Source organism: Taudactylus pleione, unplaced genomic scaffold, assembly GCF_031769625.1.
Source record: "Taudactylus pleione unplaced genomic scaffold, aTauple2 ptg000524l, whole genome shotgun sequence".
NCBI lineage: Eukaryota > Metazoa > Chordata > Amphibia > Anura > Myobatrachidae > Taudactylus > Taudactylus pleione.
This window is the reverse complement of record NW_028284926.1, coordinates 2,332,187-2,346,766: the sequence shown is the minus strand read 5'-3', so window position 1 is coordinate 2,346,766 and position 14,580 is coordinate 2,332,187. Positions and strand designations below refer to the sequence as shown.

The 14,580-nt window shown below is 43.8% G+C and overlaps 1 protein-coding gene across 1 annotated transcript in view; it reads right to left on the bottom strand.

Annotated features, from left to right (window-relative positions):
• Positions 1-8,239, bottom strand: part of ANGPT1 (angiopoietin 1) — a 409,517-nt gene extending 401,278 nt beyond the window's left edge. Inside the window, exon 1 of the mRNA XM_088450785.1 lies at positions 7,592-8,239. Coding sequence (XP_088306911.1) covers positions 7,592-7,891 — 300 coding nt within the window. The 5' untranslated portion in view covers positions 7,892-8,239. The remainder of the gene's footprint in view (positions 1-7,591) is intronic.
• Between the last annotated feature and the right edge of the window lie 6,341 nt (positions 8,240-14,580).

The following is a 14,580-nucleotide window of genomic DNA, read 5'->3' as shown; positions in this document are numbered from 1 at the left end:
GAATCACTATTTCCAAGAAGCAGTGATCAGTAAATGTGACTGTTAATAATATATCCTGTGAGATAAATAATTATACAGGGTTGCACTGAACAGCAGATCCTCAGTGCAGCCTCACTGTGTAGGATTCTCCTGACACTTCAGTTTCCAGTTCACCCAGCTTAGATGGAACAATGAGCCTGATTCAGAGCCGTTCGCTATTTGCGGTCGTTCGTTCAAAAACAAGGGGTGGCTATTCAAATGATCCGTTCGCAAATTGCAGTCTGTTCACACCTCTAAGTCTGAACGAGCGAGCAAAACATACGCTCGTTTATTTGATAAAAACGCCCCCTGGCCGCTCGCACCATACGTCATGTCCGCTATTTATTAGATTAATCGAGTACATCGTACAGCGTATGAACTGCTCGCTATTCTTGTGGTTGGTTTTTTCAACCGCTATTTTGCGAGCAGTTCTGAGTTAAAAAAAAACAAGTGACGTGGTCAATGACGCTGCTGTATTAATTATGCACTCCCTTAAAACGCCCGTTTTGACCTTTAAGCATGCCTGCGTTCGAATTCCACTCCCCCATTTTCAAACACCTTCCCCTGTTACCACCCACATACGCCTCATTCTGTCACTCAAAATAGCAGGCACTCGCTATATAGCGTACAAGCGATTTTCGGCCGCACTGACTGGTTCGCGCATGCGTACTAAAAACCGTACGCATGCGCAGATGTGCGAAAATCGCTCGGAACGAGCGTACGGCCGCTAGCGAGCGGCTCTGAATGAGGGCCAATGTTTCTATTTAGTGGATACTAACAAGTGGACACGCTAAGCTTTTTGTGGAACAATGCACTTATTCTATCAAGAAATCAACATACAGTATGACATGTAAAAGTATGCACTTAAAGAAAGCTTCAATCAACCATCTCAGTTATAAATATGACTTATGACATGAAATGTGTCAAAACAAAAGCACTAGAGCCAACAAAAGCCAACCAGATGTCTGGTGCTTGTTTTGAGAACCGATATTTACAGACAGAGCAGCTCTAGCCTGTAATGTATTCCAACAGCGGCACACAAGTCACAGCGATGTCAAGTATTTATATTTATTAACACTTAGTCAGGGCCGCAACTAGGGGGGGGCTGGAGGTGCACATGCACCGGGTGAGCCGCTGTACCCGGTGCCAGTGACCTCCAGCCCGTTGCTGCAGAGAGGCTCCAAGCCAGACGTCCGCTGGTAATATTTATTACCAGCGGGCGCCCGGCTCCTTCTCTGCAGCGACGCGGTGTAACCGGAGCCGGAGGCTGGAGTTCTCTCCCGAACTCCAGCTTCCGGCTCTCCCCACGGGCACTATGGGGGAGACGTCATGACATCTCCCCCATAGTTCCAAGGAGCAGCCGGCGGACCGGACTCGACGCTGGATGCAGGAGCGGGGTTCAAGGTAAGTATTTTTTTTTTTAATAAGCTGCACTACAGGGGCATTATTATGGGGGCAGGGGCATTACCACAGGGGCATTACTATGGGGGCATAGGTAATAAGGGGCATTACTAATGGGGCATGAGCACTACAGGGGCATTACTATTGGGGCATGGGCACTACAGGGGCATTACCACAGGGGCATTACTGTGGAGGCATGAGCACTACAGGGGCATTACTGTAAGGGCACTACAGGTATATTACTATGGTGGCATGGGCAATACAGGGGCATTACTATGAAAGCATGGGCACTACAGGGGCATTAATATGGGGGTATTAACATATGGGCATTACTATGGGGGCATTACAATATGGGCACTACTGCGGGGGGAATTACATGGGGGGGCGTCAAATTACTGTCTTGCCCCTGGTGACAAGAATCCTAGTTTCGGCCCTGACTTAGTGACATTTATTTATATAGCACGGACATAAACCGTAGCCCTCTGGCACTACAGCATTGCACCGGCATACAGTAATGGTGCACACACCCCGGACGACCGTCAGTCATAACGATATCGCTGAACGATCTCCCGTGTGTGCTGGATGATCGATATCGATCATCCAGCACACCACCAACGACGGCCAGCGTCCCGTGATCAACGATCGCGGGTCCTTATAGTAACCTGGTCGATATCAACCAGGATGACCTGCATGCACGGTCGATGGGCGATATCTCTATTGTCCATACATGCCCGCGCATTGCAGGTCGTTGGTGGGTTGGAGGCACCGAAAAATGCACCATATGAATGATAACGATATGATCGATATCGGTTATCGTTCATATCGTGCATTTTAATCGTACCGTGTGTACGCGCCATTAGTCATTTCTGTCGTGCACCAATTTCGTAACAGCCAATACTTTATAAAACAGCACTGATTGGTTTGTTGTCAGTACAGGTGCGTCCTCACACACCTAGCACATTTTACATCTGATGACGCAAGACTCTCGGAGGAACTTACACGCTTATATAGTATTATTATATTCACTTATAGCGTCCTAGGTACTTAGGGCTCTAGTTACTAAGCAGTGTTAGGAGACAGAGTGAAAAGTGATAAGGTGCCAGCCAATCAGCTCCCAACTGTCATTTTTCAAACACAGCCTGTGACATGGCAGTTGGGAGCTGATTGGCTGGCACCTTATCTCATTTTGCTTTGTCTCCTGACACTGCTTAGTAAATAGACCCCTTAGGATTAGTATTTGTATTACAAAGGAATTGGTGTAAAGACACGGATTAAGCATAACGATGCATGGCGCAAGGAATGGCGTGGGTCACTCGTACCTGACCTCCATCTTTTGTTTTTTTACACAGATTAGCAACTGAGTCGCAGAAGCTACGTGAAATGTCAGCGGCAATTCAGGGAACCCGTGCATCGTCACTTTGTTGAATTGTGATAAAATCTCTGGCGTGGCTAAGTTGCAAAGTCCGTGGTGCAGCTAATGTGGCTTTTTGGCGCGATGTGGGGGTACTGTAGGTGTGTGAGGACACATCTGTATAAGTATGTTCATTTATTCTTACCAAATATTCACTATGTGACAATGCAGAACAGTGGAATTGTATAAACCACCCTGCAAAGTCACATCCTATTGCACCTTCATTAACCCGCCAGCCACATCGTGTTGTGACGGCTCCCACCGGACCAGCGTATAAACACATACGCAGAGATCAAACAGTATTAGCTTGGTGGATCATTTCCAATTAATTCTGAGTCAAACAGAGGATTTCATTATACCGGGCTGAGACAAAACAACATGTTATTAGTACAAGTGACAGCAGTAGTATTACATGAAGCAGAGGGCTTAGAGCTTACTGCTGTGGGTCTCAGCCTGGCTACTGACACAGATTCCTGACAGGGGAGTGAGAGTTCCTGCAGTTGCTAAAATATGATTTATTATGAGAAGAATAGCTGTTAATGTTATAAGCCGCCACTGTACTGAAGGGTGAACCATACGGGGGGCTTAGATGTTACCCCAGGCCAGATAAAGGCTTGGTTTGTATACACTGGGTCTGCAGTACATCCCCTGCAGTGAGAGAGCACAGCGTATTATCTGGATACAGTCAATCTTATGGGTCAAATGTGTCTTTTAAAAATTCACAGATGTAAAGAAAAGAAATATTTTCTTAACTTGTGAGCTGATCTTGTGAAATCTCATAAAGGGCCACAGTAACTGGCTTTTCCGCTGAATTTGGAAGCGCATGGTCTTTTTGAGGTTGGTAAGCCAGATCACTTCTGTTATGTCATTTTTGAGAGGCTAATGCTTTTATTTCATGTACAGTCAATAGAGTTTAGTTGTTTAAGTTAAAAAAACTTAGAAATGAGATCTCATCGCTGTCCCTAGTGGCCACTAGTAACCATAGCAGTGATAAATATGCAAACAGCAGTAAAAGAACTGATAGGAATCAGCGCTAGGACCACAATGACAAGTCACTAGCACTATAGCAGACATGACACGGCACATGCAAAAATAAACATGGTCACATATATCCAATGCATGGTGTTGTGCATATGTGCAGATAACAAATATGCATTATAATATAACAATAGCGATAAGTGTAGATGAATTATCAGAGAACGGTGCCGCGCTGAAAGGTCTTATTGTGACAGACTGGGGCTGAGTTTATTTATATACTAGTGACCTTACCCAGCGACTCATCTGCAATGTGGTAACATTACTACACCTCATTCTCCTGTACACAGCCTGCCAGAGGGGCTTTATGTCATATACTCTGGGTAAGAAATGTGTTATGTAATAAGATAGAGACATATGAGCTAGATTCACAGATAGATAGATAGATAGATAGATAGATAGATAGATAGATAGATAGATAGATATGATATAGCTAGATAGATAGATATGAGATAGATAGATATTAGATAGATAGATAGATATGAGATAGATAGATAGATAGATAGATAGATAGATAGATAGATAGATAGATAGATAGATATTACATAGATAGATAGACACATACATACATACACAGAAAGATATGATATAGATAGATAGATAGATAGATAGATAGATAGATAGATAGATAGATAGATACATGGATAGATATATAGATATGAGATAGATAGATATGTGATAGATAGATAGATAGATAGATAGATAGATAGATAGATAGATAGATAGATAGATAGGTTGATATGAGATAGATAGATAGATAGATAGATAGATAGATATGAGATAGATAGATATGTGATAGATAGATAGATAGATAGATAGATAGACAGACAGACAGACAGACAGACAGACAGACAGACAGACAGACAGACAGACAGATAGATAGATAGATAGATAGATAGATAGATAGATAGATAGGAGATAGATAGATAGATAGATATCAGATAGATAGATAGATAGATAGATAGATAGATAGATAGATAGATAGATAGTTAGATAGATAGATATTACACATCAAAGAATGATACATCTACAAAAGACAAATATATATATATATATATATATATATATATATATATATGTATGTATAAGGTGGCACAACAGACAAACCTATGAAAACAATCTTATTGACAATTTTATAAACACATAGACGATACCATTGTAAAGACACATGACTATTAGATGTCGTTTTGCCCAGAACTGAAAGTGAAGCAGAAATGCCAATAACAATATAAAGTATTAGAAAGTGTAAGAGAATCGCAGCCCTACAGGTAATATATTCTACTCCTTTCTTTTGTAACAAATAATGTATGCAGTCTAGATGTACAGTATTTAATCATTTTATTTAATGGACAACATTGTAATTGAATTACTTTGTGCTTTATCAATGACTTCAGATTATTTATGAATATCTATACAAATACATCTTTCTTTCATACCCTGTAGCATTATAATATTATAGCAATATAGTCAAAATATTGACCTGAAAATCATAATAAGGTAGAATAACATTTTTAAAAAATCAGATGAGTGAAGAGAACATTCTTTTTTGTAAATGTAAAAATATGCATTTGCATATTTGAATTTAGATGGAACTCAACATGCCGGCTGATCTCAATGCAATGTCCGACTGCGCACATCCGCAGTACCAGACCTTTGCTAATTTCCCTCACACCTCTATGGGATGCAAGAGAAAGTTATCGGAGGTACTGGGGGCAATTTGCATTTGCCTGACCGATTTGGAGGCACGTCACGACCATCACGCTGAATTGAATTTCCCTAGAACAGTGTTTCCAAAACTCTGCCATTACAGTCCAGGTTTTAAGGATATCAAGGCTTGAGCACAGTGGACTTAACTAATATGATCTGGACACAAGTTCGTATAGCCTTAAAACTTTAAATGGATTGTAATGGTGGTGTTTGGGAAGCTCTACCCTAGAAGTTTGCATTTCAGTTAGCAGCAATGTGGCACAACAACATTGGATATTTTCCTGCGCACCTCTATGGGATATGAGCAAAATTTTGTAGTGGAAAGACGCAGCCATCGTTGCTAACTGACTTGCCCCTCTAAAGCTGGGTACACACTTGAGCGACAGGCATTCGTTCCAACTTTGAAGCAAATACCCTTGAACAGGAATTGCCCGTACACACTGGAATGAGGTAACGAACGACAGAGCGATCACTGGTCCGTCCTTCAGTAACCTACTACAGGTCCCTAGAGATATCGCTAGGTTTGATGTGAAGCACATAAAAACCAAATGATCATCGCTAGCGACCGCGGAAGCGATGTAGGTGACAGTGTCTAGTGTGTACCGACCTCATTTGCTGATGCGGGGTGCCAGCATCAGCAAATGTGTACACACTTGCCGATGCCCGGAAGCGACGTCAGGGGCCATGCTGCATTCAGCAGCATGGCCCTCGCTAACTATGTAGCTCGCCGGACCTGCATGCGATGTCGCCGATGACACGCGGGAGCGATGTAGGTGATTTGTAGGGAGCAATGTAGGTGACAATGTCTAGTGTGTACTGACCTCATTTGCTGATGCGGGGTGCCAGCATAAGCAAATGTGTACACACTTGCCGATGCCAGGAAGCGACGTCAGGGGCCATGCTGCATTCGGCAGCATGGCCCTCGCTAACGATGTAGCTCGCCGGACCTGCATGTGATGTCGCTGATGACACGCGGGAGCGCGTGTCGGGAGCTACACACTAGATGATGTGCCCAATTCGTCATCCATTCCGCCCGGATCGGACGACATATCGTCTAGTGTGTACCCGGCCATTACTGCTGTGTTATACAAGTAAAGGTGCCCATCCACTTGTAGATGCGGGGACGACGGCACGATTACGACATCGTAATCGCGCCGTCGTCTCCCGCGGGGTGAAGTGCATACGCTGAACGCTCAGTGTATGCACATCAATAATCCCCGAACATGGGCAACCTGACGACGGTCGTCAGATTGCTTGTCATGTCCGGACGATGATAGATGTCAGAAATGACCAGCGGGCACGCGCCTCGCTGGTCGTTTTAGACATTTAAATGCCCGATTTGCAGCCGATACCTGTGCGATTGCACGATTACGATGTCCTAATCGTGCAATCGCTCAGTATTATCAGCAATTGGATGGGCACCTTAATTATAACAGTAACCGTACACAACTACACATACAGTACTTGCAGTGAGCTCTGTCTGTATATTAGTACACTGCGCTGATTACTATGAATGATCACTTGTCAGATAAATTAATCCAGCTCCCCCCATGAAAACAGCCTGTTCAAGCATTTAGATCTATTAGCTTGTGGAAAGGTTAGATGTGCGCATATTATATTGCCAGGTATGTTTGTTGGCATTTCCCCTGGATAGCTTCTCTATAAATAGCTGCTATGTTTTAGCACATTATTAATAATCCCCGCAGTTTGCCTGGAGTCAGTGATAGTGCACGCTGCCTACAGCCAGTGGGGAAGAAGATCCCTACTCTCCTACAGTGACTGTGCAGTGAGTCAGCAGCTCAGCAAAGAACCGACACAAACTTATTATAACTCTCCTTATGTACCCACATTGCATTTTACAATTGCACCTTCTGGATGAGACCGTGCACTAGTATTGGATAAATGATACATTGCACCCTACTGATACATTAAAGGACAACAAAGCCACATGATCCTTTATCTGTACTAATGATACTGCGTAACTCTCTCAATCTTGGCATTAGAAAGTGCAACACTTACTTTTTGCAGCCACTGAGTGTAATTCTCCATCACATGCTCCAGATGCTGGATCTTCTGGGTAGAGAAGTCCTGCTCCATTTGGGGTGCATCCCTCTGCAGGGAGTTGGTGTTGTACTGGTCTGTGGTGGCTGCACCAGGGCAGCTCCCCTCTTGCTCAGGAAGGATGAAGGTGTATGTGCACTGCCCATGCTGGATCCGGCTGGATCTCCTGCCGCTGCTATCTGTGGCTTTCCTCAGAACGTTGCACTGTGCGCACACCAGCAGCGTTGCGCAAAGCGCAACCAAGACGCATGATGCCATCTGGGCGCAAACTTGCAGAGCAAATAATAATAGCAACAAGAAAAAACTCTGCTGGTTCCCTTCCAGTTGTTCAGTAATGCTATAGTAAGGGGAACAGATCCTACAGCTGCACAATTTTTTTTATTGCACCCTTGTGATAGCTTCAGCTCCAATGGATGTGCCTAGTTCATGGCTGTCAGCATCGACTGTCTCCTCTGGTTTGCAAATGCAAATGTATAGCCTGTCTGCTGCACATGCAAAGCCTGGTCCCTTCCCTGTACCCTGGCTGCAGCAGAACTGCTATTCCCTCTCAGCCCCTGGTGAGTTTTGTAAAGGCTGCTGCACACTCAGGCTGGAAGCAGCTCCAGGGATGACAGGAATGCTGTGTGTGAGTGCGCCCCTATGCAAGCCTGGCTGGTGGCTTAGGGGAGAGGGATCAGCTTACAAAGTGGCTGCATGCATGACCTCAATCAGGCTTATTCTACAGAACAACTAACAGCCTAAGACAAGCTCAAGAAAAAGGCACTTTGTCATTGTCAGTGAATTAAAAGTAAAGAGCTCATTAAACTACAGTTCTCTTTTTTTATTTATTTTACTTTCCTATTGGGTATGAATTAAAATCAATACAGGCAGCTCAGGGTAGGACAGGAAAGAATGGAAGTAGAGGTGACACCTTTATTGGCTTATTGACTTGGAGTGAAGCTCTTAAGCACAGTGAAATTCCTATAGTTTGTTTTACACATAATGTGACATACTGTAGTGTCTATCGGTGACAGGTCATGGTCATTCCACCACAAATCCACAGGACGGGCGCAGTTGTCTACAGTCAGAATAATAAGGGTCATTGACTAACATTAGTGATGAGAGGTGCAAATCTTATACTAAAACCACAGCAACCAATCAAACAGTATTGTCTGTATGTCTCATTTGCATTAGACATTAGTCACATGTCAGTTATACAGAGGGCAATTAAATGAAAAGTGAATCCCTGACGCACCGCTGGAGTGGCGTGGAAACGCTGGTAATGGTGGCACATTGCAGTCCCAACGTCACTTCTTCTGCCTCATGCGCGCAGTAAAAGGAGCATAATTCTCTGTGATGTGCGCAGCAGCACGCACGCAATTCTGTCTGCATATGGCTCTGGCGATTTTTAGCAATTTGCGCATTCTTTGGGGAATGTTAACACAACTTTGGGCCTGATAAAGAGTTGTACGCTAATTCCACAGCTGCAGATTTGTACGCAGCGGCTGCGTCCTTGGGAGCAGCTTAACTGGCTTCAGCAGCGTGAATTCCCCGGTCATCCTGCGGAGCATGAAGGTCACTCAGATGACCGAAGTTCACGCAGATGATCCAATGCTGAATCTTTGGGTGCAGCAGCACCGGATCAGAGAATCCGGCAGGAGGTGTCTACTTACTCAAGAAGCCTCGTGTGGCATTGTCATATTGTGCGTACAAATACGCCGCGGCTGTGTGATTAGTGTACATCTGTGAATCAGGGCCCTATATCCCCATTTTATATCTGTACAAATGGCCTCAATCGTGTCACTTTATATTAGTTGTTACAGTTCTAGTGCAGATTTGCACTTTTGAGCAATTATTTCATTTATTATAAGTTATATATATAATAGCGCACACATATTCCGCAGCGCTGTACATAGGGTATTTTAGTCGTTCACATCAGTCCCTGCCCCAGGAGCTTACAATCTATGATCCCTATCAGCTAGACACACACTTACTAGGTGGGGTCATTTTTTGTCAGAAACCAAAATTACCGTGTACTAGTGTGATTTCGCTTGTGGGAAGAAACACATCCAGAACATACAAACTCCATACAGATAGGGCCTTGGTGGGAATCAAACCCAAGACATCAGTGCTGTGAGGCAGTAATGCTCACCACTACACCTACTGTGCTGTCCTGAGAGGTGCAAGTAAGTAACCCACAAGGACCATGCAAATAGTAAAATTAATGTAATAGAACAATTAATATATTTTGTACTTCCATATATACATCTACTGTTTGTAATACTTATTTTTCAAAATATCCAGGTACCCGCGATGCTACAGTATCTCCTTAGCACAACTGTGAAATCAGGAATGTAAGTATTGCCCTGAGGGATAGGGGACACGGCGGTGTTTGACTCTCCGGTTTTCAGCAGATGCCGGATTGTTGTGTCTGCCATCCTGATCTACCTGAAGCCACGCAGGGAGGAAACACTTCCTGGCCACGGGCATTTCCACTCTCCTATACTGTACTAGAGCATTGCTACTACCAGCCACGCATTCCGCCACCAGTCTATCCTGCCACAAACTGGACCCGCTCCTCATGTGATGCAAATTAACTTGGTACCTCGGATAACATTAAATGATGACCACATTTTTTCAGTCTTTAACTAGGTTACAGAGCAGCATCTGCTTTATTTTGTTCTTTCTGACTTTGAGCCTATGAGACCCAGCCCATAATAAATAAAAATGCTTACTAGTGCATCAGGGAGTCAAATTCCTATTGCACCCTTCTCCCAAATGCTACCAATTTAGATACCCTACCCTATTGCCCTGCAAACATATACTGAATGCGGAGGGTGCACCTACAGATTACTGACCTCACTGAGGGCCCTTTAAAAATGTACTCTATGGACCATTCATTTCTAATCACTCCCCTGGTTGAGCTAGTAGTAAGTCACATTTCCGGTCTAATCCTATGGGGCACCAATCCTAGGGCATTAAACACAAGTGATACTGCGTGACAAGGGTGATCGCGTTTGGCATGTGGAGGTTAGCGAGCGTTTGTATTGTAACTGCGGTCTGAGTGGGGTCTATGAAGTGTCCTCACTCACACAAGTAAATGGAGTAATGAAAACACAAATGCTGACAACTGAAATCCAAATATGAGTGGCTATGTGTCAGGCTACCCAGAATGTTCCCTTCCCATATGCAGGGATACAAATATTAATAAAAACATCAATTGTGACAACAGTGATTCTTGGGTCTATGTACTAAGCCTTGGAGAGAGATAAAGTACCAATCAGTCAGCTCCTACCTGTCACTTTGCAAGCTGTGTTTGAAGAATGACAGGAGATGATTGGATGGCACTATGGGGTCTATTTACTAAGCAGTGTTAGGAGACAGAGGGCCTGATTCAGAGCCGCTTGAAAGCGGCCGCTCGTTCGCTCCGAGCGATGTTCGCACAACTGCACATGCGTATGGGTTTTAGTACGCATGCGCGAACCAGTCAGCGTGGCCGAAAATCGTGTGCTCGCTAAATAGCGAATGCCTGCTAATTTGAGTGACAGGATGAGGCGTTTGTGGGTGGTAACAGGGGAAGGTGCATGAAAACGAGGAGTGGAGATCCGAACGCAGGCGTGGCAAACGGTCAAAACAGGCATTTTAGGGGTGTGCATAATTAACATATGATGCGAGCGGCCAGGGGATGTCTTTACAAAATAGCGAGCACATGTTTTGTTTGCTCGTTCAGATATAGAGGCGTCAACAGACCACAAAGAGCGAACGGTCAATTTAAATAGCCAGCCCCTTTTTCTGGACGAGCGAGTGCAAATAGCGTCCGGCTCTGAATCAGGCCCAGAGTGAAAAGTGATAAGAAAGTGATAAGGTGCCAGCCAATCAGCTCCCAACTGTCATCTCACAGGCTGTGTTTGAAAAATGACAGTTGGGAGCTGATTGGCTGGCACCTTATCACTTTCTTATCACTTTTCACTCTGTTTCCTAACACTGCTTAGTAAATAGACCCCTTTATCTCCGTCCACTTTATCTCTCTCCCAGGCTTTGAGCCCTAAAGAGCAGGATACATAGTTAAGCACAAACATAGAATGAACTGTTATGGATGTAAGGTCCGGATTCAGACCCGGTCGCAAGTGGTGAGCGCTCACAACCAGGTTGATGGTGGCCCAGTGCACATGCGCGAGCCCCGGATCAAGCGCAAAAAGCACTCGCTCCGGGACTCACTACAAAAGGGGAAGCTGTCGATGCTGATCGACAGCTCGCCCCATTTTGTAGGCGTGGTGGGGGGGTGGCTTTACAAACGGAGGCGTTCCCATGCGAAGTACAAATAGGGTCATTTGTAACACCTGGTTGATACACATGATGGTCAAAAATCTCCATACATAGGGAAAATTAACTCTTTTTAACAAAAACTTTATTCACAAAATATGCACTACGTAGATATTGATTTATATTAAGAATGCCTTTGTAAAGAAAGAAAACATATCGGGCTTGATGCAGAGGTGCGCACTGTGTGGATCCTGCACCCAAGCGAAAAAATTTTCAGTGTGCATCTGCGTCCAAGTTGTGCTGCCCTTGCTTCCCGATGGTTACACCTCTAATGGATATATTTACGAAAGTGCAGGTTTTTAGAAGTGGAGTTGTTGCCCATAGCAACCAAACAGATTCTACTTATCATCTATCTAGCACCTTCTAGAAGATAATATCTAGAATCTGATTGTTTGTTATGGACAACATCTCCACTTCTAAAACCCAGCACTATAGTAAATACTGTATACTCCTAAGACTCTGAAGATGCATTTGCACTGACCGCCCCTTGCGCGTTTTGTTTTTGTATCTGTATCTTTTATCAAACAATTATAAAAACAGCTAAAATCACATAATTTGCGCTTTTGTTTGTTCCTACAGCATTATTAACCGCAATAACATTAATTTCCACTCGTTTCCAGTCAATTTTGACCACCTCACAGCTCACAATATTGTTTTCATCCAGTTTAGGCTCAAAATTTGCACCAAGCTAGCTGGCTGACTAAGCTAAGTGGCAGCAGTGGGCGGCACAAACATGTGGCAGTTCAACTTCCAACATGGCACATCAGGAAACAAATGTTTTTATTATTCAAGAGGCCCTAGGGAGTTGAAGTATGTATGTAGTTGAAGGCAGGGACGGGAAGGGTTGATTGGTAGTAAATTGAATTTAATTTTTTGATTCCAAAGTAAATTTATGAGGGAGAAAGGGAGGAGAGGAGGGGAGGCATTTGCTAAAAATATTTTACTCATTCACATCAGTCCTTGCCCCATAAGAATCCTTGAGCACCATGCCTGCTGCTGCTGGGAGTAGATTTTCATCTAAAAAAGGGACCAGGAAGACTACTAATAGTGCTTTCCAAAAGAATTGACTGTTAAATAATCCTTTGTATAGATTCCACTTGAAAAGCATTTCCCAACCTGTACAGGGACATTAAAACAAACATAGATAGTGGCCTCCAAACTGCCGTTGTACACACTGTTCACCTAACCAGCACAGATATATGGACAAGCGGAACAGAGCAAATGCAAGATTTAAGGTTTAAGTCTTACGTTGTGTCTTTCTTGAGAATACTTGAGCGCCATGCCTGCTGCAGCTGCTGGGAGTGGATTTTCATCCCAGAAGGGTTGAAGACATTGTTTCTTTCTTCCAAATGGACACAGATCTGAAGAGATGTAAAGAGCGGTTGGCATACCAAATTGTCAGCTCAAGTGGCATGTGATGCAGCGATGGCTTCTCCTTCAGTTTCTCCAGCAAGTGCATCTGCCGAGAAAAACTTCAAAACACCCACTGGTGATGCAGATGAGTCAACGCAAACAAGTTTTAACTATTGACATCTGGTCGGGTCAGAATTGCCTACAATTAATGACACTTCCACCTTGACTCCATCTGATACGGTCACCATTCAAAGAATGGTGGAGGACTATTTAAAAAATTTTAATGATAGCATCCAAATAGGCATGTCAGACAGTCTGTTTGACTACTGGCATGAAAAAAAAAGTAATTTGGAGGCCCTTGCACAAACTGACTTTTCTTTACTTGAGCTGCCCAGCCTCCAGTGTGTACTCAAAAAGCGTTTTCAGCACAGCCGGGAACCTTGTCAGTGATCGGCCTATGAGGCTACTTCCCCAAAATGTGGAAAAGATGATGTCCATCAAAATGAACTACAAATTCTACGAGAAAGACCTTTACCGTCAATTACGTGCAAAAATTACAGATGCACCTGTAATGGTGGATTCCAGCGAGGACAAATGAATATTGTGTGAAGATGATGTATACACTGATGAGGGTGAGGAATCGGATGATGATGATGGTGACAACATCTTGCCTCTGTAAAGCCGGTCTGTGCACATACAGATCATTGCCAGCAATGCCAGCTGCCCATTGACAGCTTGTTTGTGGGGGCCCAAACAAACCAATCGCTTCATGATTGAGGATATTGTTGATGAAGGTGTTGGTGGTGAAGATGGCAGGTGCTTGGATCTAGCAGAGAGAAGGGAGCTAGCTGACGCTGGACTGCTTGTTGTTACTTTGTTAGCCAAAGTTTCTGAATTTTGCAAAAACATTTTTGATGGATGTTTAATGACGTAACAGGGTGGAGGTTCCTAGATGGTTATGGTCCATATCTCTACTAATTTTGGCTTTACAAATGGTACAGATGCCTTCACAACTGTTTTGGGTTAAACTAATTCCACACCCAAGATGTTACTTTTCTGGTCTTATACCCAGGCATCACCCCAGCCTATAACCTTATTTTATATCGTTACCCCAGCCTATACCATCACCCCAGATTATACCAGCACCCAAGCCTATATTATCATCCCATCCTGTGTTGTGTATAAATTACAGCTGCGCTCCCTGTTAGATTGAGGATTCATTGTCCACCTTAGTGGATGTGAGCTCCATTTTAGTCCATATCACCACACCCCCTACACATCTTCTGACCTGG